This window comes from Gavia stellata, chromosome 10 (assembly GCF_030936135.1).
Source record: "Gavia stellata isolate bGavSte3 chromosome 10, bGavSte3.hap2, whole genome shotgun sequence".
NCBI lineage: Eukaryota > Metazoa > Chordata > Aves > Gaviiformes > Gaviidae > Gavia > Gavia stellata.
The window spans coordinates 7,307,941-7,334,411 of NC_082603.1; the positions used below are offsets into that span (position 1 = coordinate 7,307,941).

The following is a 26,471-nucleotide window of genomic DNA, read 5'->3' on the forward strand; positions in this document are numbered from 1 at the left end:
GCTCCGGCAGCGTTGTCCACCCTGCACCAACCTCCTGGACACGTCCATCGGTGGGGACAGGACCTGGCCACCGTGCTGTCCCCATCAATCTGCTGGTGGAGGAGCAGGTCCCTGGAGCCAGCCCTGCTTTGGGTTTCAACTGCACCTTAAAACCTGTGGGGCAACCTGAGAGCACCAAAAATAACCAACCCCAAAACCCAAACCTATCGCCTGAAATGAACTGATGTTCCTTCCCTGCCACTGGGCTTTTGCAACCTAAACATAACGTTTATAAAAAGTAAATTATTTCATCTTATAACTTAAGTGCATTGAGTATTTCCTTAAATATGGTTCACGCTGAAAATAAAGTTACTTTTGCTGTACAGTAAATTTCTGATAGACTTAGAAATAAACTTTGTTGATACAATCTGGCAAGCGTGGCGGTGCGGTACATCGCCCACAGCCACACGGCTCTGCACACACACACGTGCGTGCCCACACACACACATACACACACACAGCCCCTTCCTCGGGGACAGGGACGATGTTAGGGGTTTCTAGCTTTCTAGATTCGCATGGGAACATCTATCTTAAAAGTCCCTGCATTTAAACAGCAAGCGCTCAAGCTGGTCGAGGAACAGAGGGAAAATCCCGCAGCGAAATTTTCCCCGTGTTTCCCCAAAGCGTTATCAGCTTTTCAAATTTCAAAGCCCGGCTGATGCTGTGGGCTCCCCCCGTGAAGATCAGCAGTTCGCTCTTTCTGCCACTCCGACTGAAGGTGGTGCAGAGGGGATATGGCACCGGGATGCTCCCACGGGAAGGGTTTCCCCCTCCCCCTGCCTTTCTCCCTGCCAAAATGAGAAATTTGGTTCCCCGTTTGAAATTTGAAAATCCACCAGCCAGCTGCAAAAACCACTCCTGTACCTAATCCTAGGCTCCTAAGAGAAACATGAAACTATGCAACCCATAACTTAACTTGCTCCTTGGGAATCCCAAGCTACAACATATTGTTTGACAGCATCCCAGCAGTGTCGCTTCCCCCTCCCTCCCAACCCCGGGGGCTCTGCAGCCCCTCCTGAGCCAGCGCGGCGGCTGCAGCTGCCCCGTGCCGGGGACCACGCCATGCTCAGGAGGTGAAGTAGGAGTTCTGCATGGAGTAGAGGTGGTCAATGGGGTTCCCCACTCGTGCCTGGAGCGGCCCCGCGTCCGCCGTGGCAAGGAAGCAGTCGCCCAGGTTGCTCAGTGAGGTATCATCGCTATCCAAGTCGTGGAAGAGGGGCTCGGCACCTTTGGAAGCAGGGAAGGAGCAGAAGGGCTTCAGAGACTGCTTTCTCCTCCGGCACCTTGACAGTGCCCGGTACTCCCAGCCTTTGCAGTATAAGGATTTAGGGAAGAGGGGACTGCTGTCTTCCCAGAAACCGCTGCATCCCCCAGGCATGCCCCCACCACACGGCCCCCCGCCACAGCCCAGCACCTCTTCGAGGGAGAGGAGGCAAGAGGCAAACCCCGGAACCTTACCGTAGGGGTGCATGTGGTCTCCAGGCATCTGCGGCGGGGTGAGACCTTGCCGGAAGGGGTCGGAGCTGTAGACGCTTTGCTCCATGCCCAGCAGCTGCTGGGGCGGAGGCAGAGTGGTGTAGGGGTTCAGCATCCCCTCCAGCCCCGTGCTGCCACCGCTGTTTGTCTGGGCTGGAAGAAAAGAGCAAGCCGTTGGCGCAGTCGGGCTGCTGCTTTTTGGGGGGCCCAGCACCCTTGGGTAGCCCGGAGAGAGCTGGGAAATGGGGAGACCCTGAGCGCGGGGAGGGCTGGGTGCGAGGGGGGTACCTGAGCTCAGGCGCTGCGTGTTTTGCTGATCCTGCTGCTGCTGCTGCTGCCTCCTGGCAAGCTTCTTCATCTGGGCAAGAAGAAGGGGAAAAAATGGGGTGAAATCATCCCCTGGCCAGAGCGAGGAGGGAGGGGAGCCCCGGCACTGGCTGCCGGTGGTGGGCTACCCCTGCGCACCCACCTTTGCTCGCTGGTTCTGGAACCAGACCTGCACCACGCGGACACTCAGCCCCGTCTCAGCCGCCAGTGTCTCCCGCACCTTGGAGGGAGGAACCACAGCAGTGTCTCAGCCCGCTCAGCTTTTCGGGGGCACTTTAGGAGGGGACAGAGCAGCCGGGGCAAGTACTTGCCCAGCATCCAGGACATCCCTGGGGGCTGGAGGTGGCTGAGCATGGGCCCTTCTCCCCATACCTTCCTGCAGGGCTTGGAGGAGACCTCAAACGATGCCTTGAATGCCCTCCGCTGCTGCGTGGTCAGGATCGTCCGGGGTCTCTTGGGCCGCTTGTGATCCTTCCCGTCCTCGGCACCCTTCCCTGAGGCTTGGCCCAGTTTGCAGATGCTATCCTCATCGTCACTTTTGCCTAAGGGGTGGAAAAAAAAGCAGGTCCTTTACAGACAATGGGCCGCACACATCATTTTCCAGCACGTCCAAAATAATCTGGGGGACTTAAAACAAGCTGGTGTTGGTGGGGATCTTCTTGTGAATGTGTGTGAGGAGCTGAGGTTTGGGGCTGGCTGACCCATGGCAGCTCGGAGAGGGGGAGAGCCGCTGTGGCTCATAGTATGGGGTCGCTCAGCCAGCAGATGTGCTTTTTGGTTCTTCTTTTCTCCAACAGTCTGAGCAGCTGCAATGTGAAACCCTGGGACACCTGATTTTCCCTCTATCAGACCCAAATCCCTGCTTGCTCCATAGGGATTTCCTGCCAGGCTACAGCTGGGGACACATCTGGACAGAGACACACAGGTCACACCCATGCGAGCGGACAGCAGATATTGTGGACCACTGTGCCCCTGGGATGTCCCCCAGCCCCACTGGTGACCAGGCATCTGGTCCCTCTGCCCAGACAGCCCAGGCTGGGGGAGGTCAGGGCGCAGGGTGAGCAGAGATGCTCAGAGAGGGCAACGCATTAGCCAAGACCTCACAAACCCCTCCTGATTTGCCCCACCACAGAGGTCAACTCCATTTAGAACACAGAAATTTCATCACAAATATAAGGGGCGCCTTTTCACCTATATTTCCCCCCTTCCGTGGAGTTTTGAATCTCCCTGGACAGAAGCCCAGGCTGCTTCAAGCTTCGCCCCTTGGGTACTCGCTGCGATGTCCTGCTCCGTTGCGTTCCCAGGCATTGGTGTGTATCTCCTGCTGCTCTTGGCCACTTGGGGCCACGGGGCCTTCGGGCACGAGCTGCTCCGGGAAAGCAGGCAGTGCTACCCTGCCTCTTACCAGCCCTCCTCATTTACCGCATCACCACTGTGTCGATGACCTCGCTGTTCAGCCGGCGTGGGAGGGCTGTAATGTAGGTTTGACAGCACAGATCCTTCCCTCTCACGAGCCGTAAATCACTCACAGCCTTTTCCAGAAAGCTCCTCCACCATCCATTTGGGAATTGATAATGGAGCTGAGGTGCTGGTTTGATGCAGGTGCAGGTTGCAAGGCTGTCCTTGGCCCGAGTCCCATCCCGGGGCTGCTGCGTCTCCGGGAGATGGGGACGCACCAGGGGGTTGTGAGCCTGGTGCAGAGTTCATGGCTAAAGCAGGTCAGATCATACTCCATGGCAAGAGCTGATCACAGATCACACAAAGCAGAAAAGTGTAAAACCAACGACAGCCCAGTTGGGAGATGGGGAAAGACAGGAGCAGATCTCCAGGGCGAGGGGAGGATATGTTCCCTGCGGAGGAGCAAGGATGCTCTCAGGTACCAGTTACCTCTTCCCTCCGTGCTGCTGGGCTCTCTCCTGGGCTCACCGGCTGATACGGAGATCTTCCCTGTGGCAAGGGCTGGGAGGGCTGGGACACGGAGAGATGTCCACACCGGTGGTCCCCAAAACAGCCCGGAGCTGGGTGCTGGCCCCCAGGAGCCAGCGCCTTGCTGCTGCCGCTCACCCATAGCACATCCATGGCATGCCAACAGCAGCGATGGCAACGGGAAAGACAACCTGCTGTTTTCTTGCATGCCCCAATGCAAGAGGCATTGCAATGCAGAAGGTCTGAGAGCCCCAGTGCTGGGAATAACCAGGGTGTGGAGTCTCTGATGGCTAAGGGGCCTGAGCAGCGGCTGCTGCTGCCTCCTCAGTGCCAGCACAAGCAGGGTCTCTGCTCTGCTGAGCTGCCTGCTTTCCTGAAACCTGAAGGAGTTTAATTTTGATGGAAGGGTAGAGATTTTTTACAAATATTGGGGGGAGGAATGTCAGCTGATGGAGACATTTGGGTGCCTGAACCCCTCTGCACCTTAACGTGAGGTGAGTGCCTGAATCCCCCCGTCTGGGAGGGGCAGAGCCCGGCAGGGGGGAGCCGGTGGCTCATGGACTCCATCAAGCAAATGATGCTCAAAACCCATGCCAAGGGGGAAAACCCGCTCGGAGCAGCCCCCCCGAACCCTCCACTCCCAACACCTGCTCCCCAAATCCCTCCCAGTGTCAAAGGGAAAGAAGGAAAAGCGAAGCCGGATTTGGCGGGGTATTACTTTTAATTAACTCTCCCTTTCAAGCCTTTCCCCACCGAGGAGGGGGAGAAATTAATGAGTGTCTGGGGCTGTCCCTGACGTCACCTGGGAAGGGGCTGGGGCGATGGATATTGTGCGGCGTGCCCTCGGTCCGACCCGCCGAGCCCACATCCCACCGCTGGGGCCAGGACATTCCTCGCTCAGGAGGATTTAGGGAGAGGAGAAACGTTAGGACGCTTTTAATTGGAAAGTCGGGTCCTCTTTCAGAGGGGCTTGTTTACTTAGGCTGGGCGGCGGAGGCTCGGGGGAGGCAGTAATTGAAGCGAGGGTTTGGGAGATTACAGACAACATATGGCTCGCTTTTTATCTGCGCTTTCTCATAAAGTGGCCTTTGGTGCGCGGCGGCCGGGGGGAGGGAGGGCAGGGGGCTTCAAAGCAGCGAGGGGGGGACAGGGGAGAGGCTGGACAAGCACATCGCATGCTGCTGGTGAAGGGCATCCGGGACCAGTGCTGGAGCGGGGACACCCCTCTGCACCCCCCGGCGTGGTGGTGGGGTCCCCAGGGGGGATGCAGCAGGAGGGGGCAAAGCCGTGCCACGCTGAACATCCACGTGGGATGTGCACCTGGGTTGGTCCCCACTGTGCCACCATCCCCAGAGCCATGTCACATCCTCGGACAAACTGTTGGTGGCCACCAAACCCAGGCGGGGACGGTGGTGGGGCTAAGCTATGGGGTCTGCAGGGAGATGGGAAGGGCTGGGACCCCCCAGGCCAGGGGCTGCCAGGGAATGCCGGTGGCTTCGGGTTGGGTTTCCGACCAGCCAAGGGGTTGCCGTGCCCTTTTGACTCCCACACTGGCCCTTCGCATCCCTCTGGTCTCAGCTGGAGTTTCCACCGAAATAAGTATTTCCCCTGGAGGTTTTTGCTAGTTGAAGCTCTTGGTTTGGCCGGAGCCCCTGGCAGCGGGGCTGGACCGTGGGCCGATGAGTCGCTGGGGAGGAAAAGCTCCCCAACCTTTCCCAAACTGCCCTTTTCCCCCACTAGGAATAAAACCAAAACAACGTGGCCGATTCACTTATTTTCCTGCATGACGTCTCCTCGTTGGTTCCTATTTTAACTGAAAGAGTTTGCACATCCCAGAAGGAAAAAATAATAACTCTTCAATCAATTAAGGACTTTCCCAGGGCTAAGGCAAGAGCCAGTGCCAGCGTGCCGGATCCCGCTGCTTTCCTGCCTCTCCAGCTCCTCCAGCGTTGGACCATCACTCACCGACTCCCTTCAGCCACCTCCTCCCATGGCCTCACTCTTCATTTTTTAAATATCATCACCATTATTTGGGGGGAGGATTTTTTCTTTCGAGCCAGCGGGGTTGCAGAGCTCGGACAGAGCCAGCAAGGCAGTGCTGCAAAGCAGCCGGGCTCTCACTGCAGAGGAGCGTGACATTAAAGAGAAACACGGGCTTTGGGCAGTTTTTGCTCCATCCCCACCGAAACCACCCCTGTCCTCCCATGCACCTCCTCCCAGCTGCAGCATGGCCTGCGCCCGGCGGTGAGCTTTGCCGTGTCCGTGACCCGCCCCGCTTCACACCTTAACAACCCCCTCCTAAATGGGCTTGTAATGCTGATTTCTACTTTTTTTTTTAATCCAGTGCTTTGCTCTAGCAGGGAAAAGGCAGGCTCCCCCCAGCTTGCCGGCAGCCCTTTCCCGAGCATGGCATTTCGAAGGTAAATCCTTCCCTCCGCAAAGCAGATTTTCCCCCCAATGGCGGTTTTTAAGAGGAGCTGAGCAACCCAGGCACACGGCGTGGGGCCGCGCAGCCTCGCCAAGAGCGGGGCTCTGCGGGGACGGTGTTAACATGAGGATTTCTGCTAGCAGATCATTTCCACTCCCCAGCCCCCGTTGCTGGGCTTTCTTACTAAATTTGTCTTCCTGGGAAACATTCGGATTTGATTTGCATTGACTGTAGATACATATTTTAATGCTGATCTGATGCTCTGGGCAACCTAACCCAGCAGTGACACCCTGGCTGGAGCAGGATGCCGGCCCCCTGCCTCCCTCCAGCTGCAGTGCCACCTCTCCTGCAGCCCCCCTTGGCTCTGCGGTGTCCCTGCAGCATCACCGTGCCGGGTCTGCAGTCTGGCTCCAGCCATCGACTGCCTGCAGAGCTGCTGGGGACACAGGATTTGCAGGCTCTCTAACGCCAGCTCATGTTTTAGCTCTGTGCCTCAGTTTCCCCTCAGTATTAAAAAGGGTGGCTACAGCAGAAGCAGCTCACTTTTTGCACTCAGCCTTTCCACAGTCCCAGGCGAGGACGGTGAGGCACAGGGGAGGGACACTAAAGGTTTAGCCCAAGGTAGTCAGTGGGATGCTTGGGACCGTGATATTTTTTTAAGAAAGAAAACTCTCATTTACAGTGTGTTTATACCAGGGACAGCTCCTCCATTTCCCCAAGAGAGGAGGTGGGAGATGTCACCTTTGGCCAGCACAGCTCTCCCTCCCATGTCTGGGGAGGCTGTACAGCTCCTGTGTCAGGAGCACAAAACCTTACAGAAACGAACCTAATGAAATGGAATAGTCTCCAGAGCATCCTCCAGCCCTGCAGCCCCTCCGCTGCTGAGACCCCCGCTCACACCCTTGCCACCGACGTGGGAGAGACTCTGGCTGGAGGATGCAACGGCGCTTATAGAGCTTTTCCCTTTGGACCATGGGGCAGAGGTTCAGGGCAGCAAGCCCAAACCTCGCCTCCAGACCCCACTGCACTCGTAGGGGCCTCGGAGCGGGACCAGCCAGGGAGACGCTGGGCGCGGGCGGCCCCTTACCAGAATCCGACAGAGCCGGGCTCACCAAGCTCAGCAGCTCCCGCTCCTTCTCGTAGTCGCCCTTACAGAGGAGCTGCCCCTCCTTCAGCACAAACTCGTCGCCCTTCTGCAGGCGCCGCTCGCAGACGCAGCAGCAGAAACAGCGCAGGTGGTAGACACTCTTCTGGGCGCGCATCACCAGCTCGCTGGGTGCGATGGCCTCCAGGCACCCGGCGCACTTCACCGCGAAGAGCCTGGGGGAGCAAAAGGAGATCCCGCTGGGACGCCCGGCAACACTGCAGCTGCACTCGGCGGGTGGCGCGGTGTTGGTGACAAGGGATGGGGCACCCGTGGTGGGGAGACAGGCATTGGCACAGGATCACTGTCACCCCATTGGTGCTTTGATTGCGTTGAGGGCCTGGGCACAACGGTGCTGGCACCCCGCAGTGACACGGCACGTGCTGCAAGCTTGCCCTGTGCCAATGGGGATGCTGCCTTTGGGTCAACTTCAACATTTTTGGTTGATCTGTTACCAGGTGATTACCATGAATGCGGTCAAAGGATGAAGACCCCAATGTCCAGACGCTCCAGGTGAAAAGCAAACAGGTATCAAACCCAACAGTCTAGTTACCACCACCACAAGATATTGGACACACCACATCTACACGAGTTTTATCAAGCCAGCCCTACATGTCCGCTTGCCTCCAGCTCATGCCTAGACGTAAGGAGATGCTGGAGATGGCAATGGGGCCAGCAAGCTCATCTGTGCCTCTCAACAAGCACCTGCAGAAAGCATCCGCGCTGTCGGTCACCCACAAACCACCCCGTCCCTCTAGCCTGGGTCCCTGGAATAGCCCCGTTCCTGCTTGCAAACACATCAGGAATGTCTAATATACCGTTAAAATCTCCATGGCAGCAAGTTTTGGGTTAAGTCTGGTGACAGACTGAAGACTTGATGTGTCAAAACGAAAAGAAAAAGCTCAGCTTGTTCCCTGACAGTGATGTGACAATGTTTGAGGCATCCCTGATTGTATGGTTCCCAGGTTTCAATACACTGGCTTTATACTTAAAAACCAATCATAGTAATGACAGCAGTAACACTTTAGATTGAAACAGAGCTTTTCTTTCTCCAACTTTAAATGTCCTTACCAAGGAACTCATTAACACGGTCAGTGATTTACAGTTGGGGAAATTGAGGTGAGCAGAGCGGAGGTGGCAGCATCAGTGTTGGCTTGAAAGGACTTGGAAGCACCTGGAGGTAAACCCTGGGCTGGATGTTTTAAATGAATGGGATGCTTCACCCAGTAGAGATGTCTGAAGGTACCAAACCAGAACCTCTTCACCACTCTGAGTTGTCTGTGTTTTTGGCTTGTGTCCCATAAAGAAAAAAATCACTGTTTACCCAGCCTTGTCCTAAATATCTGTGGGAACTGGACATTATTATTCCCCTGTCTTGATGACTTTGGCCCAGAAAGAGAAGTCAGAAGTCAGCACACATCCTGCAGAGGTTATCTCCGAGCATCACCCATGTCCCAGCCCGGGGATACCCCAGGGACCCGCATGGGGAGCACTGCATCCAGCCTTCCACCAGCCCCAGATAGCTCCCACCTCCGTGATCCCCGTCCCATGGGTCATCCCCGGGGGCCGGGGGCTGCGGGGGGCTGGCTGGGGAGGGGAAGGGCAGCCCTGCAGCCACCAGCGGGCTTGCAATCCTTTCTCTTTTTTTGGCTGTTACAAAAACCCACATAGGAAATGAAAAGTGCTAAGTCAGCCCCATTCCAACAAGGAAAGGAACAGATGTACGCAAAACCCTCGCAGCAAAACCCTCAGAAAAGGGGGATAATTTAAAAGTTTTTGTTACGAGCTCGATAGCCCATAGAACAAGGATCTGGGGGGCAGAGCAAGGCACGCGCGTGCCTCTGTGCCCCAGAGGTAGATCCCAAGGCAAAGGCACCCGTAACACCAGAGGTGCTGCTGAACAAAAGCTCCCCAGCAGCAAAGGGGCAAGCCTCTGCTCCCGTGAAATCCCAGCCAGGCTTCATTTCACCTTTTCATTTCACCACTTCAGTTGCCCAATAGCCGATAAACAAGACAGTCAGCTGTGCAAACTGCCAGAGGGGCACAGGCAGGCTCCACCGCCCAGGCAGCAAGCCCGGGAGGGTCAGCAGCAGCTGGTCACATCTGTGCCCGTTTCATCAGAGATCAGTGCTTGCCTGCGTGGAGCCAGCGAGCCCGGGCAAGGCAGCGTGCCCCACCGGCGCGAGGAGGGCAGATATGTGCAGGAGCAGAGAATAACGCCTGCCTCCCCGCGCCGACGGGCAGGGTCGGCTGCAGAGCATCACCTCCAAGTGCCCCGCGCTTGCGGCTGGTGAGCACCGAGCTCCAGAGGCAAACAGCTGCCCGCCAGATGTGCGCACAGCTGGCAGGATGCCACGGCACACTGCCACAGGCCAGCAGTCCCCGCCAGCCTTTAGGGCTGGGTGTCAAGGGCTTGAAGGGCTGGGAATGGGGCCCCCAAATGTACCCCACTTTACTGGCGTCGGCTCCCTCCCGCCTTGGGGTCCTCTCATGAATGATTCATGCCGGCGCATGGGCTATGCCCACTTGCTCCTAGGTCTTCCCAAAACAGCAGCAGCGAGGGCGGGGATGGGGTGCATCGCTCTCCCTGTGCCAGCCAAATCCTCGGTGCACTCAGCAAATTGTAGCATCCCCCAAGAAGTAGGAAAGGGGGTGTTATAAAGTTTGTATAAAACACTACTGTTGCTACAGAAAGTGGAAAATCATCAAATAAAAGGTGATTAAGGAGTTTATAACTCCAGATAATGCCATTAGTAACATTTATTTTTGTACATCTAACCTTAATTTCCCAGGCTTACATACAACTGTCTTTCTCTAAGGCACATATATTTTCAACATCCCTACAACTGCCCTGGGAGGAGAGGGATGTATATTCCCTTGAAAGCACCCCTTCTGAAGGGTCATTTTCTCTTGTTCCACCTCTGAGAAACACGGGCTTGTGTTAATACTTTACATTTTTGTAGTCATTTCGTCTTTAATTATGTCTCTTTTACATCAAAGTGGAGGCGATTTGTATTCATCTGGTGACGCATTCCCATCCTGTTTAAATGAAGTTTAAACCCTACCTGTTGGGATTGCTAACTGCTCCCAGTAATAAAATACTGATAAGCTATTAGGTTACTGCCATCTAATCTTCACGAATGAACGTGCCCAAAAGCTCTATTTCCAGGGTACTGATTAGAAAGCCGTAAACCTTTGTCAGTTAGGCACAGCAGCACCAACTGAGCGATGGATGCTTCTAAGTCCAAAGTGTGGTGCAAAACAGGAAGGTGTGAGATTTAGGTAAATGGTTGCCTAATATTAGACGTTAAAGCCGTACTTAGGTCGCTGAATAAACGACTTAATTTCCAAACTGCTGAGTCCCCAACAGCTCCTGCTGAGGGATGCCGGAGGGACGGGGCATCTTTCACTGCCCAGTGCAGGACTCCCCCATCCCTGGGTAACATGAGACGCAGAGAAATCCCTGTAAAACCTTCTCCACAGCATGAAACCGTAAAGAGCTCCTTACAACCCCCCAATAAACCCAGATCTTAGGCACTAAAAAGGTCATGGACATAAAAACCGCAAGCTGTGACAGGTAGTAATGGGGAGAGAGCAAAGGGTATCGCCGGTGTCCCAGGTCCCTACAGCCCTGGACCAGCCCTGGACAGTTCCAGGTCCCCTACGGGGACTGGGGAGGAAGAGCATGCACAGATAACACCATGCACGGATAACGCCACGGATGGATAACCCCATGCATGGATAATCCCACTCGGGAATAACCCCACATAGGGGTAGCCCCACATAGGATAACTCCAGCATGGATAACCCCTGCATGGATAGCCCCACTGAAACACTCCTGGTCAGCCTGAGATGGGGTGGAAGGAAAATTTTCTTCCAGCCCCAGATCTAGCAATTCATTTAATATTTGTGCCTGAGCAAGACACACCAGCCTGGATCCAGAGATGTTTTCCTCCATCTCAGGGATCTGCAGCTCTGTTCCCAGCTCCCTCCTGCTGCAAGCAGCAGGCTGCAGAGCAAATACCGTCTTTTCTCCCCTCTCTACCTCTTTGTGCCTCCCTGCAGCTGCAAATGGGACTTTGAGATTACGCTGCTCTACAGGAGGCTGCACAGAAGAGACGAAGGACTGACTCTGCCCAGCGACTTCAACAGGTTTTAAGCCACGAACAAATTAGCCACCCCTAAATTGCAACGGGAGCGCCTTCATTTCTGCCATCCTAGGGATGCTGCAGGCTTTAGTGCTCAGTAGATTTTTTTTTCCCCTCCATAGCATGGGATTCGAAGGCTGAATCAGGACTGGCTGGCAGCCTTTGGGTTTGTTTAACCACGTACGAAGCTGGCAGGTGAATGGACAGGGTGACCCGCTCAGCACTGCGACGCTCAGCAGAAACCCAGCCTGCCACGGGCAGCTCAGTAAAAGCCTCAATGAAGCACTGACAGTCAATATTTGTAAACAAAACCAAACCCACTCAATTTAGGAAGCATTGGAACAAAAATATGGTGACACAAGCAATTTTTATCACAACACGGCTTTTTGTTTCTGATCTTAGAAACCTTCCTTTTACTGTATTGATTAATCTGCATTAAAATATATTTTTTTAATTTAGGTTCCTTTTGAAATGATAGTCTTCAGTTTTGAAACAGAGAAGTGGTGGTGGTGGGTTTCAAGAAAATCTTGAAACACAATATTTTGCCATCTCCAAAAGTGCAACATTTCAGCTCAAAGACCCCCAAGAGAGCTAGCCGTCATTACAGACACCCCCCCTTTCCCTGGGACACAACCCCACATCTCCGTGCAATTCTTCTTCCTTGAGAAAGCCATCCCAGCCCTCTGCTTTGGGGTTCCCCATCCACGCAGCATCATTGAAACCTAAAAATTTCAACACGTGGCCGAAGCCACCTCTGGGGCGGCGCATCCCGTCCCCGGGGCACCGATGGAGGGCAAGCAGTGTGGGCAGCCCCGGTTTCCCATCGGAGCTGCCACCCCCTCTTTCTCCCTTTATTTTGAGGTGACAGGCTGAAAGGGGCCGTGATTGACGGGCGCTTCCCGGCTGCTGTCTGTCTGCGTGCACCGCATACAAACACGGCCCTTCGGAGCCTCCCCGGGGGGGTGGCGGGTCAGGGACGCCGATATTAAATACTGACGGACAGATCTCAAACGCCACGGGGAGGCTTGGTTCACGCGGCGAGTAAGGCAAGGCAGCTCTGCCGGGTGGAGGGATGCTTTCCCCCCTGCCCGCGCCGGCCTGGCCCAAGGATGTGACAAGAGGGGCAGCGGCAGCCCCTGAGTGACCCTGCGGGCTCCTGGCCGAGGGCTGGGGTGGGTGGCACTGGCACCAGTCCCTAGGAAGCGGTGCAGGCAGCTGCCCTGCTCGCCTCCCTGCCAGGGCTGCCGGCAGCAGATGCATCCGCAGGGATGCTGGGTTTTCCAGCACCTCGGTGCAGAGACCTGACCAACTCATCTCCTGCTCTCACCATGGCCCAGGAGGAGACTGAGCAGACCCCAACTGACCCATCGGAGGTACCGGGAGCTCCAGCCCAGTCATGCTCACAGCCATGCCCAACCAACGGCTCTCTGGAGAGCAAAGCCGTGACCCCCCCCAGAGCCATGACCTTGTCACGGGGATGAGCCGACAGCCACGCACGGCGCGAGAGGCGCAGGAGGAGGCTGGCGGCGGGTGCCAGCAGCGAGCCGCAGGGCTCCGCGGGGAGCGAGGACGCCGGATTGAGTTGTCTTGGCAGCGGGTCATCTTCTCACTCACTGTCACTCGTCAGAAAGGGGGATGGCAGCACCAGGTCCTCGACGGGCTGGCAGTGGAAAAATGCCAGTCGCTGTCAACCCTGCACCCACGGCTTGGGAACAAGTCACTGTCCTGCTGCCACCAGGCTCCCGTCACCCTGTCCCCCTCTCCAGCCCTTGTGGAGCATGGACCACTGCCAGGAAGGAAGGATCATGGATGCATCCCCCATGCGTGCTACTTGGGGGGGCATCCCCCGGCCGCGGGGGGACCACGTGGACCCTTGGCCCCGGCGGGAGGGATGCTGAGGCCATGGGAGCAACTAGGAAAGGGCTGAGTCCATCTCAGCCCTGGAGAGAGCAGGCTGGCATGTCCTGGGGATGGGGAGAGCGATTCGGAGTAGAACCAGGCACCAGCGAGCCCCGGGGACCTCCAAACCCACCCCAGGTCTGCGGGCTCCCAGGCTGCCAGAGGAAAGCACCCACAGCCACCCTCGCCTTCCCTCCCTGCCCACCGCAAGCCCTCGGAGAGCCCTCCAGTGGGATGGAGGAGGGATGTTTTCCCCGGGGCTGTTCTCCTGACCCTTCCCAGTCTCCTGGCTCCCTCCCCCCGAGGTGAACAAGTGTTCGCTTTACTGCCTGGCAACGGGGCCGGGGCTAAGCTTGCTAAAATATGAGTGTTTTTTGGCTGGAGTACCAGAAGGCTGCAGTCCTACAGAGAGAAAAAAATTGAGCACTCCATGCCATGGCTCCAGAAAGGGGGAGAATTAGGTTTCACACCGAGCAGGCTGGACCATGGCATTCTTTAGTTAATGCTTAACAAACGCCCAAACAAAAGCGGCCAACTTCGCTGCATGTTTGTAAAATGTATTCTCAGCAGATTCGGGTTTATTGGAGAATTCTCTCGCTTTGCAGCAAGTGGCGTTTTCCTTTTTTTTTTTTTTTTTTTAATTTCCTTTCTCCTCCCTCCCCCCCCCCAGCTCAAGCCCTTCTCATTCCTACTGCTTGAATACATCTTCCACACTTCAAGGGGACATGGCAACTGGGCTGAAACAGCCTTATTTCATCCCGGGGGCTGATGTGAGCTCACCTCCGCAGCCCCAGGGTACAAGCTCTCTCCTGCTATTCACCTTTCTTCACCTAACCCAGCTCTTTCAGGGTCCAAACCTGGTGGTCCTTCCCCATCCAGCATCCCTCTCTGCCGCGCATCCCAGCCCTGCACACCTCCTCGCCTCGGAGAGCTGTCACAGTGGTCGATGCCAACAAGCACAGCCTGCTTTCAAAGCCAGAGCCACCGTCGGGGATGGCCGGGGCACGGAGGAGGGGGACAGCTCTGACCAGGGACCCTAGAGGCTTTGGAGGGGTTAAATTGGGGGGTCCATGCATGGACATCCTGCAGGAGCATCCCTAAATGTGCACCTGCCCTGATCCTCACTGGCACCTAAGCAGCTCCCACGTCCCCTCCCAGTGCCTGGTGCCATGGCAGAGGACACGGGTGACGAGGGAGTTGCTGGGGAGGTGGTGGCAAAGGGGAAAGGGGGGCAGCAGAGGAGAAGGGGGGTGCCGCTGGGCTGTTTAACTCTCCTTCTGCTACACATGAACCACCCGAGGCTTCTCAGGAAAGGGCACCTTCGTCCCTGCCTCCTGGATGAGGTCCAAAAGTGGTCACTTAACACCCCGTGGAGCCCCCAGAGACCACACCGGGACACACAGGGGCACCGCTAGAACAACAGTGTTAAATAAACAGACAAACGAAGCCTTCCCAGAAAACAGCCGCTGCCAAAATGCACTAGCAACCCTCAAGCCTCTCCTACACCAAAATAAAAGGTCAGGCAAGCGTACAGCTTCTAAGGCTGCTTTAAGTTGCTCCATTTCTGATCAAGGACATACTAATAAGACTTTCACCAACAAGGTGCTGTAGGAGCTGATGGTTCTGGGTCCCCTCCAGGCCCTCAGGGAGTCTGATAAAAATCCTCTACTCACTTCAGGAGTGGCCAGAAAGCGACCTCCTGGGCAAGGCCAGAAGAACAAGACCAAAATGCTGATTTTCCTCCCTGTTTCCCCAAAGGTTGCTTGGTTTTGTACACATATCACCCCCCCCCATAAGAGCGTGTAGCATCAGGCAGGGAACTGGCCCCATCACAGCACCAACTGAGCACCTGGCTTGGGAGGCAGAAGGCACGCGGGCAGCAGAGGGATGGGCAAACACAACACTGCGTCTAAGCCCAAATGCCATCCCAATGGAGATGACCCAAGGATCGATCCCATCCAGCCGCAGCATGGCAGTTCTGTATCCCAGCCGATGCATCTCCCACCAAGCCGAATTTCTAGTGGCGACCCCCTCCCGTGCCCCCAAGAAAACGAGGATAATTGAAAAACCACAATATCACTAGTCAAATTTAATATTGAGAGTGAGTGAGCGGGAGCCAGAGGTCAGAATTAATTACACCCCACCATATTTCAGCACGCTGCCGCGGCTCCGTGTCCTTTCCTTGGGGAGCAGTGCTTCCACAGAGAGGTCGACAGACATTATTAGAAAGGACTGATTTAAACGTACCCCCAGGAGCTTTTCAGCTTGTCTCTTCAGAGCCTTTGTTTGTACTGAGATTAATGGGGAGGCAAATGATGGAAAAGCAAAGTCACCAGGAGCAAGAGGATGTGCCATCGCCGCCACCACCCCGATTTGGCCAGCTTTGTAAGTGGGGCAGGAATAACTAGGAGAGAAGGAAATGCTGTTCATGTCGTTCATTTTGCAGATAAAACATGATGATCTTGAAACCTATTTTCTTTTTGTTTTCCAAGAAACAGAAATCCTGGCTAAAAAGTCCTGCGGGCTGGATTTCCTACCCCCTTGGGGATTTTACACACCCGCTGTCTTTTTGGCATGCTGTACCACTGTGGGGGAAGGAGCTATTTTCATTCTGTTCCAGCTTAGGGTACCCCCTCTTGCAAGTCATTATATTTGCCTCTGAATCTTTTGTAAACCTCCTGTGATGGAAAACGAATATAGAAACAAAACAAAAAATTAAAACTTTTCTATTTTCCATTCAGAATTTCAAAAGGAGGATTACAAAAAAACAAAAGAAAGGAAAAGAAAGGACATTCAGAGCAAGCAGAGAAGTTGTGAAATCTCCTTCCTCGGGAATAGCCAGCGCTCGACTGGTCCCAACCCTGAGCAACCTGATCCAGTGTCCAAGCCAGCCCCGCTCCCAGCAGAGGTAGGGCTGGGGACCTCCAGTCCCTTCCAGCCCCAACTTCCCCCTGATGCCATAAATTCACCTCCACCTTGTACCAACAGGTTCAAAAAGGGATCAGGCAAATCCAGGGAACAGAGTCCACCCCCAGCCTGGTCCCGCAGGTCTGACCTCATGCTCAGGGTGACCCAAATCTCCGACTGCCCAGGACAGGACGGGCTCCCCTGACTTTTTGGGGGCTTTCCAGGAGCGTCACCATCAAGGGCAGTGTGGGTGAACATGCATTGGGTCCAGCCATGCCCCAGCGCTGGGGCTCCCGGCTGCTCTCGAGTCTCCTAGGCTACAATCAAGGCTTGCATTTTCCTTTATTAAACAGAAAATCCACGTTCCCCTCAAGGGCTCTCCGAGCATCCAGGGACGGGGCCGAGGGAGCCGCCATTTCCCAGGCGTTTAAAATTCACGGAGCATTCGTGCCGACGTGCCAACGCGGCAAACTCTCATTAGGAGGCAGCCAATATCCTGTCGAGCTTCCCGGTGCTCCAGCGGCTATAAAAATCGCTCGGCTGTATAAAAGCTAAACAGAGTAAACTACGTTGGACATAGAGACCAGCTGCTTCGGACCGGCTCGGCAAACAGAGATCCGCGGGAGCACATCGGGCGCTGCCGGCAGGGAGATACCAGTCTCCCGGCTGGGTTATTTCTTGCCTTATCTTTTATTTCCATGTGCCCCAGCTCACCCTCATGCGGGGTTTTGCATAAATATCATCTGCGTGTGTTGTCAAGTTGTTGGGATGGGGTTGGTTTTTTTTTCAACAGCATTTCCACAATGGGAAGCAGCTGTTGTGGTTAACAGGCTCCTCCGGAGCAAAAGCTGCGCTGCACATCGAGATATCTCAAAAGAGGCATCCTTCATTCATAGCTCTGTGCACTAGAGAGCACTATAACATGTGTTTCGATGAAGTTTGTTAACTACTCGGCTAAACAAGCGCGCTGGAAATGCCAGAGGAATATGCTCTGGAATGAATGGAAAAATTCATCTAAAAAGACATTAAATTTAAGCCATCTTTCTCCCCCCGCCTCCGCTGAGCTCATGTTGCAGCTCTCTTCTAGCGTGTGCTCTCGGGCTGGGGTTTTGGGAGAAACAAATGCTCGGGGCGCGTTTTGCAACCTCAGCGGCACCCGAGAGAGGGCTGCGATAACAGATGACGGCGCACGGGGGGTTTTCTCATGCCGTCGGTGGCCCGGGGACGCGTCGGCAGAGGCAGCCCAGCAATGGGCAGCCAAGATGGGCAGCTCACCCACTGCGATCCCAGCAAGCGACCTGCTCCCAAATGACATCTCATGCGTGGAGAAGCAGAGCTGCTCTGCCTTTCGCGGGTCTGAGCATCACCCCCCCGAAGGTACTGAGCATCCTAGAGGAGCTCAGTCTCATAATAAACATGGGTAAAACCTCAGGGAAATGTGATTATTGAGTGATTGAAATTCACTTTCTTCTTCAGAGCTTTTTCCTCTTCAGTCTGGGGAAGTCTGGGAGGAAAGTCTACATTTTTAGCCAATGCGCTCTTGAAAATTCAATTTTACACCAAAGTGAATCCAAAACTCTTTTGAATTTCTGTGTAGAGACTGCATTTCAAGGTGACTTTGGTAGCCATGAACGCCCCCCAAAAAGGCTTTAATTGGTGCCAGTAAACGAGCAGCAGTCTCAGATCCTGACCTCAATTAGAGAGGTCAGTATCTGTCATGGGGGGAAGATGCTCAGAATGCTCCAAACTGACTTAAAGGTGGTCAGCACCAGAGCTGGTCAAGAGTTTTCCCGTAAAATCATTTCCCTTCCTTCTACTTGCTCTATTTTTTATTTTTATATATACACTCACACACACACATATACACACGTATGTACATACATTATATGTTTTTTTCTGAAAAAATCTTTGTTTTCCACAGAGTTTTTTCAATTCAGATGTGAGGTGAAGGGAACTGCTCTGGTGCAAGTCACTCCTGCACAGGGATACTGAGCAACCAAGAAAAGAGGGACCCCGGCACTCTGCTCCCGCTTGGCAAAAGCCCTGGCTGGACCCCTTCTCACCACTCCCTACCCAAAAACATTTTTCTGGAGCTTTTTGACCTGGAAAAACCTCCTCCTCTTTTTTTTTTTTCCTTAACCAGTTTGATTTTCACGCCAAGGCGTGCTGAGGCTGAGCGCTGATGGGCTGGAATTTCCTTCCAGACGCAAAGCATCGATGCTGTGCCCCACACACCCCTCGCACCCCACAGCGCCCCGTCCCTAGCAGACCTCCCTGGTGTGTTCCCATCACCGAGGCACCGGAGGAGGCTGCGCGGGGATGTGGGAAGAAAGAGCAGAGACCCCTATGAGGGGGGACAAGGGAGCAGGGACAGCCCTCTCCCCTGTGCCACTGCCGGGCTCGTGCCACAGTCGCGGTTGCAAGGGTGCAGGTTTGGTACCCAGCTTGCCAGGCTACCTGAGACAGGTCCCAGCACTGCCGAGGTGCCAGGATGAGCTTTTGATGGCTGAGACAGTAAAAGCAAACACGCTTTCTCTAGGAAACAGGTTCCTGCCACTTGTCTGGTCGAGGTTATCGCAGTGTTGGGGCAGCAGCCCTTCCCAGCAGCCTCCGGCAGCCGGCGAGGCAGGATATTACTTTGTTGCTTATTCATTTTATTGCTTCTCCTTTCTAAATATTTGCTTGGCAGGGAAAGGATTCCCTTTACACAGTATCTGTTTTTACAGGTCAATTGAATTTCTGGCGCTCTCAATCCCTCTTTCCCTCCAATTGCATTTGTAAAACAAATATTGATTGTACCAATTAGCTGCGAACCCCTTGCGGAAGATGGCTCAACGCCTTCAGCCCGGAGAAGGCTCTCCTGGCCCCAAAACACACGCTGGTAGATGGAGCCGGTGGGATGGGAGCCCACAGAGCAGCAATGCCAGGGCAGGGCTCCGCGAACCCCCAGCAGGACCCTCTGGAAGACAATAGCAAAAATGATGTTGCTAATCCTTCCACCTAGAAGGCAACATCTTTGAAGTGTATTAAATTGAAGCTGGGGTGTCCCCTCGCACCCGAGAAAAGTGTAAACTACCCTGTGCCTATCGTTCACTCTGGAACCTAATGATTGTAACTAAGGGAGACAACAAATGCCACCAACAGCAACAACCTGTGTCCAGGTGGTAGGTAGATCCATTAACACCTGAAGCCACCCACCCCTGGCAGAAGCCTCATTTCTTTCACTGAAACACGAAATGCACCAGCTTGTTGGGGCAGGCGTGAGATAAGAAAGACTCCCCTTTCCTGCTACTCAGGTGTTGGGGATTCCCTTCCTGCTCTGCTCTTTTGCCTGGTGTGTGATAAGCAAGCGGCTTTGGGCAGCAGGAGGGGCACCCTTCTCCTGACTGCCCCGGCAACATTTGCTCTCCTGAAAAGCTGGCAGATGCCTTTTTTTAAGGAGTGGGCTAGACCCTGATGATAAAAGAGCGAAGGACCATGACGACACCTTCTTACAAAATCACATCCTTTAAATTAAAAAAAAAAAGTAAGTTTTCCCCCCAAAATGTCTTTAGGGTTTGCCTGTGGGGTGCTGGGCTTTTCTGAGCTGCCTCACCAAAAACAATGGGCACGTCCAACCCAAGCACCACGTCACACTTTTTCACACTGATTTCATTGCTCTGGGTTTTATTTGTGGTTTCCTTGGGAGGTTTTGTCGAAATCCTCACTGCCACAGGGAGAAAGGAAAGACGCCTCGGTGGAAAAATCTGTCAGCGTTAAAAACTTGCTGTGTTTTGCTCCGACGCAGTCTAAACAACTTTTAAAAGAACAAATGAGATCACTGAATCGCACAGCGGTGCGAGTCACGGTGGGGAACCTTCATCCTGCACACGGGAGAGCCGCACCAGCCTTTGGTGGCTCTTATCTGCCCTCGGCTGCCGCTGGGACGGCGATGCCAGCTCTGGTGTCACTCTGGCAGGAGCCATGACACAGCCCCACAGATCATGACTGGCCAGCTCGCCACTGGTGAAACATTCAGAGCACACTGTTAAATATGTCCTGCCCGTGTCAAAAGTCACAGCCCAAGGCAAAGGTGCAGGGGGGGTGGCGGGGGGCTGCTGGATAAGCCACCGAGGCGGGAGTCTCCATCCGCAGCCTGCCGGGGCCAGGACATGGACTTCCCTGCTGCAACAGCTCAGGGGAGATATGCTGGGCACAGCTAACAGACTGTCCGTCCCAGAGAGGACTCCCAGGCTGCCGGGGACACCCAGCCTAGGAAAAGCCTTTATATCCAGCTGTCAACCTCAAAATGATGCTGCAAATCCCAGAAAGCAGAGCCGGTCCGCAGCCCCCTCGATATCCCCTGCAGCTCAGGGAAGGCGGATTACCTAGCACAGTCCAGGAGTGGCCCAGCATCTGGGAGAAATGCTTTTTCCCCCAAAACATGGGATATTTTTTTTCCCTCACATTTGTCTGAATCGTAGCCAGGGGAATTCAGGTTCCCCCTGCAGCACTGGGGTAAAATGCAACAATAAAAGAGAGCAGTCGCCCTCCTGTAGCCAGACCCAGGGTCTGCTGCTCTCGGGGGTGTCAGGTCCCCCCTGCAAGCTGAGCTAAAGCCAGGATAGAGGTGTCAATATATAAGATGTTGACATATAAGATGTCAATATGCAAGCCAGTCCCTTCCGATGACAGCATGCACGCATCCAGCGTCCTGGGGCGGAGGGCGGGAAGCAGATGCCTGGCTAGAGAAAGGAGGGACCAGCCACGAACCGCTCACGCTCATCTGCAGCTTGGACAAGTACGAGGCTGTTTGGCTCTGTGTTTTGGGCTCGGGCCCATCTCTCCAATTTAAAGCAGTTGAACTGAGCTCAAAGGCTCATTAAGTCAGTCTGCCTGGAGCTGGTTCCGCTGCCAGGACATTTCATCCCAACGTGAAGTCGGTGTTTCTCTTTGCGGCTACGAGGGATTTGGGGCGAACGAGAGGAGGCAGCCCCCGTGGCCGGGGCAGCGCTGCCAGCTCCTGGCGTTTCACCTGGAATGGGTGACAGCAGGTCCTGGAGGCCCTGTGCCCACAGCCTAGGATTGGGGAAGAATCCCACCTTTTCACTATTTCCCTATTATCTCCTCCCATTTTAAACTGATCTCCGTGGGCTGCATCAGGGATGGGAGCTCTCGGACCAGTGAGTCCCACGAGCACAGAAACAAGCAGGCAAAGGCAAAGAGCCCAGTATTTAGCCTCAATTCGTTTCAAATGACATGATGGGAAAACCAAGGTCAGGAGTATTAATTTATTTTGCCAGCCTGTCTCCTGGACATGCAGGGCAGACGCAGTCTGAGTCCCCCTCCCTCGCATCAAGCAACATGTGCGTCCATTCCCTCCCAGTGACATCCCTAAGAAGACGTCACCGTGCCACCGGCGGCCTCCCAGCCCTCCTGAACCCTCTAAAGGTCAGCACCGAAGGCATGTCCACCACATATGGTTATTAGTTCTCCGTAGGTCCGTCCATCCCTCCACTACAGCTGGGTGAACAATTCACAGCGCATAAATTTATCTAGCAGATCTCAGCCCACGTGCTGTTTGCTAACAGTCTGTAGAGAGGCTATATTTTATCCCTTTGGGTTTCTTGGCCAGCATTCAAGCTCCTGACCCTGATTTATTCGCAATCGGTCAAGAGCCACATTTCATCTTCATAGGCCACGTGTGCACAGAGCTATTCGAAGCACGTGGCTCAACGTCCTGCAGCAGCGCCGGAGCACCTCGTCATAAGCTGGTCCTTGTTCTTTGTGGCATCTCCAAGAGGTAACCAGGGGGTTTTGTGTTCAAAAATAGGCTCTGCGGGGGCAAACTTTGCCTGATGAGAGCAGCGTGGCCGGAACAAACCGCACCTCTTCTGCGCATGAAGGCGATGAGAGCTCCAGATGCCGGCCAAGGCTGGCTCATCGCCTGTCCTCATCCCATCTCACCATCTCTTTGCCTACCTCTCTGCCTATTTATAGTCATGGAAGACCTTTGCACAATGCCCGAGCAGCCAGAGGGTTGAGTGTATAGGCGGGATGGCAAATGCCACTCTAACGTTCCAAAGTCCTTTTCCTTCTGCCTCCCAAGGGGGCTGCCATGGAGAGCCAGGCACATACTTTGCCTTTGAGACAAGACCTTGGGACCAGCCAGAAAACGCTTCTCAGAGCTACACCCATCACCAACCTGGCCCTGGGGGTTTCATAAACCACCCTATGCTGCATCTCAGCGAGTCTTTACTAGGGGAGCAATCAAACTCACGCAGACGTGAGCATCCCTCTGTGAAGCCAAACCAGATAAAATACTCAAGACAATGGGAGATGTACAGAGTAATCTGAAGAATTCAGAGAAGAGGAGTGATGTGAAGGATCAGGGTTAGTATCAGCCCTATCTGACATCTTCATTGGCAATTGCAATTAGGGTCTAATTAGCATGTTAATAACATTAGCAGGAGATAATAAACTGGAGAGGATGGAACGGAGCAAAACAATCTGAAGGGGACCCTGGAGAGATCAAAAAAAAAAAAAAAAACAAAGGAAATTCAGCTTGGAAAAACGCAGCTTCTGCAATCCGGGGGGAAAAACATCCGGAGCAGATGCTGCAGCAGGAGGAGGAAGGTGGGAGCAGGGAAGCGGAAAACGGCTCAGGGCGGGAGCAGCGTGCCGGGCAGGCGAAGGAAGCTGGTCTGCTGGCTCCCCTGCAAACCAGGGCACCGGTCTTGCCCGTGAGCAGCACAGCGAGCTGGGGCAGTCGGCAAGGTTTCACTGTGAGGGTTGAAGAAGGACTGGGACCGCACACTGGCGATCCCCAGGGCATCCTGCTGTGGCGGGGTAGTGCCTTATAGGAAAAAATAATATCCTAAGTAGAACTGTTAAATGCAGCTCAACTTCATCTGGAGCCATTTCCCCCTGCCTGGGCTTGGAAAGCCGCATCGCACGAACGTCTCCCCTCCGAGCAGCGTCTGTGTGCCTGGTTCCCAGATGGATCGGCCACATACGGGAAGGGGAGAGATGGCAGAGGGCTGCCACCTTCACCCCGGCAGGGCAAGGTGGGGAGACAGCAGTCGGTGCACAGAGCTAACGGCTGTGCTTACTCTACTAGGGGAGACCCCCACTCCCAAGCTGTACATAGAAGTAACTCCTCCCCCTCTGCAGAGCCTCACACCGCTGCCTTCGCTCGCGGCACGCCGTGTATTGACAAGCGCGAAGTGCCGGATGCCCCTGTCCTCCAGTCATGCCAAAGCCCACCCATCTCCCCTCCATCACACAAGCCCCTGGACCGCTTGGTGAAATCTGTGCCAGCACTGTCTTACGGGACATGGGATGAGGGGGGGTGGTCCCCGAGGGTGCGACACCTTCAGCGGTCCTCACCCTGCTATCACTGCTAGTCTACACTTAACAGTAAGATGGATAGAGTTGTTTTCTTGTAAGAAAATCCTATAATAACTCAAATGACAAAAATGGGGTAACCCGAGTGCCTTTATTACGGGGATCCTAATGGACCAGCACCTCCTGGTGCAAACCAGGTGGCTGCAAAACCAGGGAGGATGAGAGCATTCATGGGGGGAGGATGGTGGGGCTGGGGCTGCTCTGGCGCTGCTCTGGGAGCCCCAGGCAAGACCGATGAAACGGCATGAAACATCCCTTCAGAAGCAACCGTAACCTTGCAGTTACCAAGGCAGGAGGGACTTTGCCCACCCCCGTGATGTACGGGGTGAACAGGAGAGCTCAGAAAGGCTCTCCTGATCTCTGCAGCTCTGCTTCACCAACAGCTCTTTCTGCCAAAAAAACCCAAAACAGCAGCCGGCAGGATTGTAAGGAGAGGGCTGGACTCATTAAAAGCACCCTTCATCCTGACACACAACTGCTCCTTAGCCTCTCAGCTGGAGCCCTACACCCCAAAACCCTGGTGCTCCCTGGCCGGGCATCCTTGGGAGTCACTGCCTCCTCTCCCAGTGCCTGATAATTCAGGTGGAACAAGCAGGACCTGAGTCACCGCCACCTGTCCCCACCTCCTGGGGACAAGGAAAGTCACGCCAGCCACATCACTGTGTCTCCTCCAAGTGGCTGCTGCCACCCCTGATGTCTGAGCTTCCCAGCCCTTCCCAGGGCCATTTGGAGGGTTTAAAAGCGCAACCAAATCAAGGGAAAACAAGCCAGGACCAGTGCTACAGTGTGCACGAGCTCCAGAGGCTCTGGGCTGTGCAGCTGCCCGGCATCGGGAAGGGGCAGGAGTTTTATCACCCAAAGGGGGATTAAAGCGGTTCCTGATGCGCAAGTATCTGGAGGCAGGCAGGGAGGAGGGGAGATGCTTTCCCGTGATTTGTGGGCTGTTCTCGGGCTGTCCTTGCTGCCAGGTCTTGGGCAATTTGATGACTTTTGTTGCAAACTGGAAGAACAGGAGACATATGTGAAGGAGGAAACTCGCATTCCTCTCGCCTAAGAAATCCCTTCTCACTTTCCCCCAAATCACACATACACCCAACCTCAGCCTCTCCGGGCTGGCTTGGACACCGGCTCCCCTCCCACACCCAGATGACCTACTCATCCAGAAATGGCCAGGGCCCGCGGCCGGCCGGGGCGTTATCCTCCCCTCCTTTCCTTCCCTGCCTGCTGGCAGCCAGGGCAGGCGGGGGACACTTCACCCTCTGGAGAGGTGGAAAACGCCAGAGAAAAACAGCCTTTCCCAGCAGCATCAGTGCGAAGGGGACTCCAAACCTCCAAAACTCACCCCAGCCCCTCCACAAGCTGCATCCCAGGCACCTCCACACCTCCTTTTCCAGAGATGTCCCTGGTGGCTTGGAAACGTGGATGTTGTATTTCTCTGCCCCTATTTCCCAGAAAAAAAACCCACAACGGGCCTCTGGGACTGGTTGCCTCCAAAGCCAGACAGGGATGTGACCCACCAAGCAGGGGTGGTGGACACGGCGATGGACGTGGTCCACCAGGACACTGTGCCTTGATTTCTACAGCATCTCCCCTCCCTCAGGTGCCTCCTCTGCCCTGGAAGTCCTCTGCAGGATCCAGAGGCAGAAAAGGGCTTACACAAAGCTGAAAGACAGCGGTAATGTCACCCCAGGACACAAGGCCATGTATTCACAGGCAGAAAACCAATCCTGCCCGAGAGCCTGCAACTTCCCGAATCCAGTGAAAGCCTGTGAGGAAGGTACGCACCAGGAGGAAAACCACCCAAGCACAGAGTCCAAATCAAAGCAACACAGAGTTCCTGGTTAAGGAATCAACCACTGAGCAAGTCTCCCTGCTTACTTCCACAGCGTGTTACCACTGAAGGCTAATGATGCCACCTGCCAACCTGTTGAACACCTTCTGAGCTGATACCTCCCGAGGCGGCTAAGGCAAAGAGTGACCTGCGTGTCACCAGCAAAGAAAGGTGCCTCCAAGCCACCTCCTGAGAAGGAGAAACCAGAGGACTCATTTCACTGCAGTGCAAAACAGCCTCTCCATCCTTGTGGCCATCACAAGGTACTTCTCACCTCTACCTACGTATCGCCAGAAATTATCTATAAGGCTGAGCAGAACACCTCCAAAAGAAAACCCCTGTCTCCCAGGGCCGGCCATGCCACTCTGGGGAGCTTCTCACTGGTGAAAAGGTGAAGCTGAGACCTCACATGAAAACCGCGGGGAGAAAGCCGGCAGCGCTGGGTTAAGCAAGACCCTGCAATCTGGCTGCGGGGCGTTCGCCTGTGCAATCTCGGGTTTGCAATGGTTCGCAGGTCCATTAAACAAAGCGAGACAGAAAATTGGACGCCAGTGCGTGCTCTGTGGAGTGAGAGCCGCCCTGCTCCAAGACCATCTCGCCGGGGCCTCCTGAATTTTTTTCCCTCCCTTTCTAAAGGAGAATAAAGACAAAAACCCAAGCTCAGACCCAGATCAAACACAACCTCACACATGCTTAAGGGGAATGACCAGCAGTAGGAATGAAGCACAGTCCTCACATGGACCTTTCTGCCCCCCTTTCCACACCCCGCTTGGTTTAGGGCTTCTTGGCTGGGGCAGGACCCTTCTGGGTAAGAGGAGAAAAGGCTCCAGGGTGGATCCCACCATTTCCTATTCCAGGAAGGCCAGAGCCCCTTTGTCCTTCTACTGGAGAGAGTGAAATTTGGAGATGCAAAACCACACACCCCAATGCTAATTTAGACTTACACACTCTCCGGAGTTA

The 26,471-nt window shown here is 54.6% G+C and overlaps 1 protein-coding gene across 2 annotated transcripts in view; it reads right to left on the minus strand.

Annotated features, from left to right (window-relative positions):
- Positions 1-1,105: 1,105 nt before the first annotated feature.
- LMX1A (LIM homeobox transcription factor 1 alpha) overlaps positions 1,106-26,471 on the minus strand; it is a 43,665-nt gene continuing 18,299 nt past the window's right edge. For both annotated transcript variants that reach the window (XM_059822087.1, XM_059822088.1), the window contains exons 3-8: positions 7,284-7,516; positions 2,215-2,384; positions 1,985-2,062; positions 1,804-1,873; positions 1,498-1,668; positions 1,106-1,266 (exon numbers count right to left, since the gene is read on the minus strand). In XM_059822087.1, coding sequence (XP_059678070.1) covers positions 1,106-1,266; positions 1,498-1,668; positions 1,804-1,873; positions 1,985-2,062; positions 2,215-2,384; positions 7,284-7,516 — 883 coding nt within the window. The remainder of the gene's footprint in view (positions 1,267-1,497; positions 1,669-1,803; positions 1,874-1,984; positions 2,063-2,214; positions 2,385-7,283; positions 7,517-26,471) is intronic.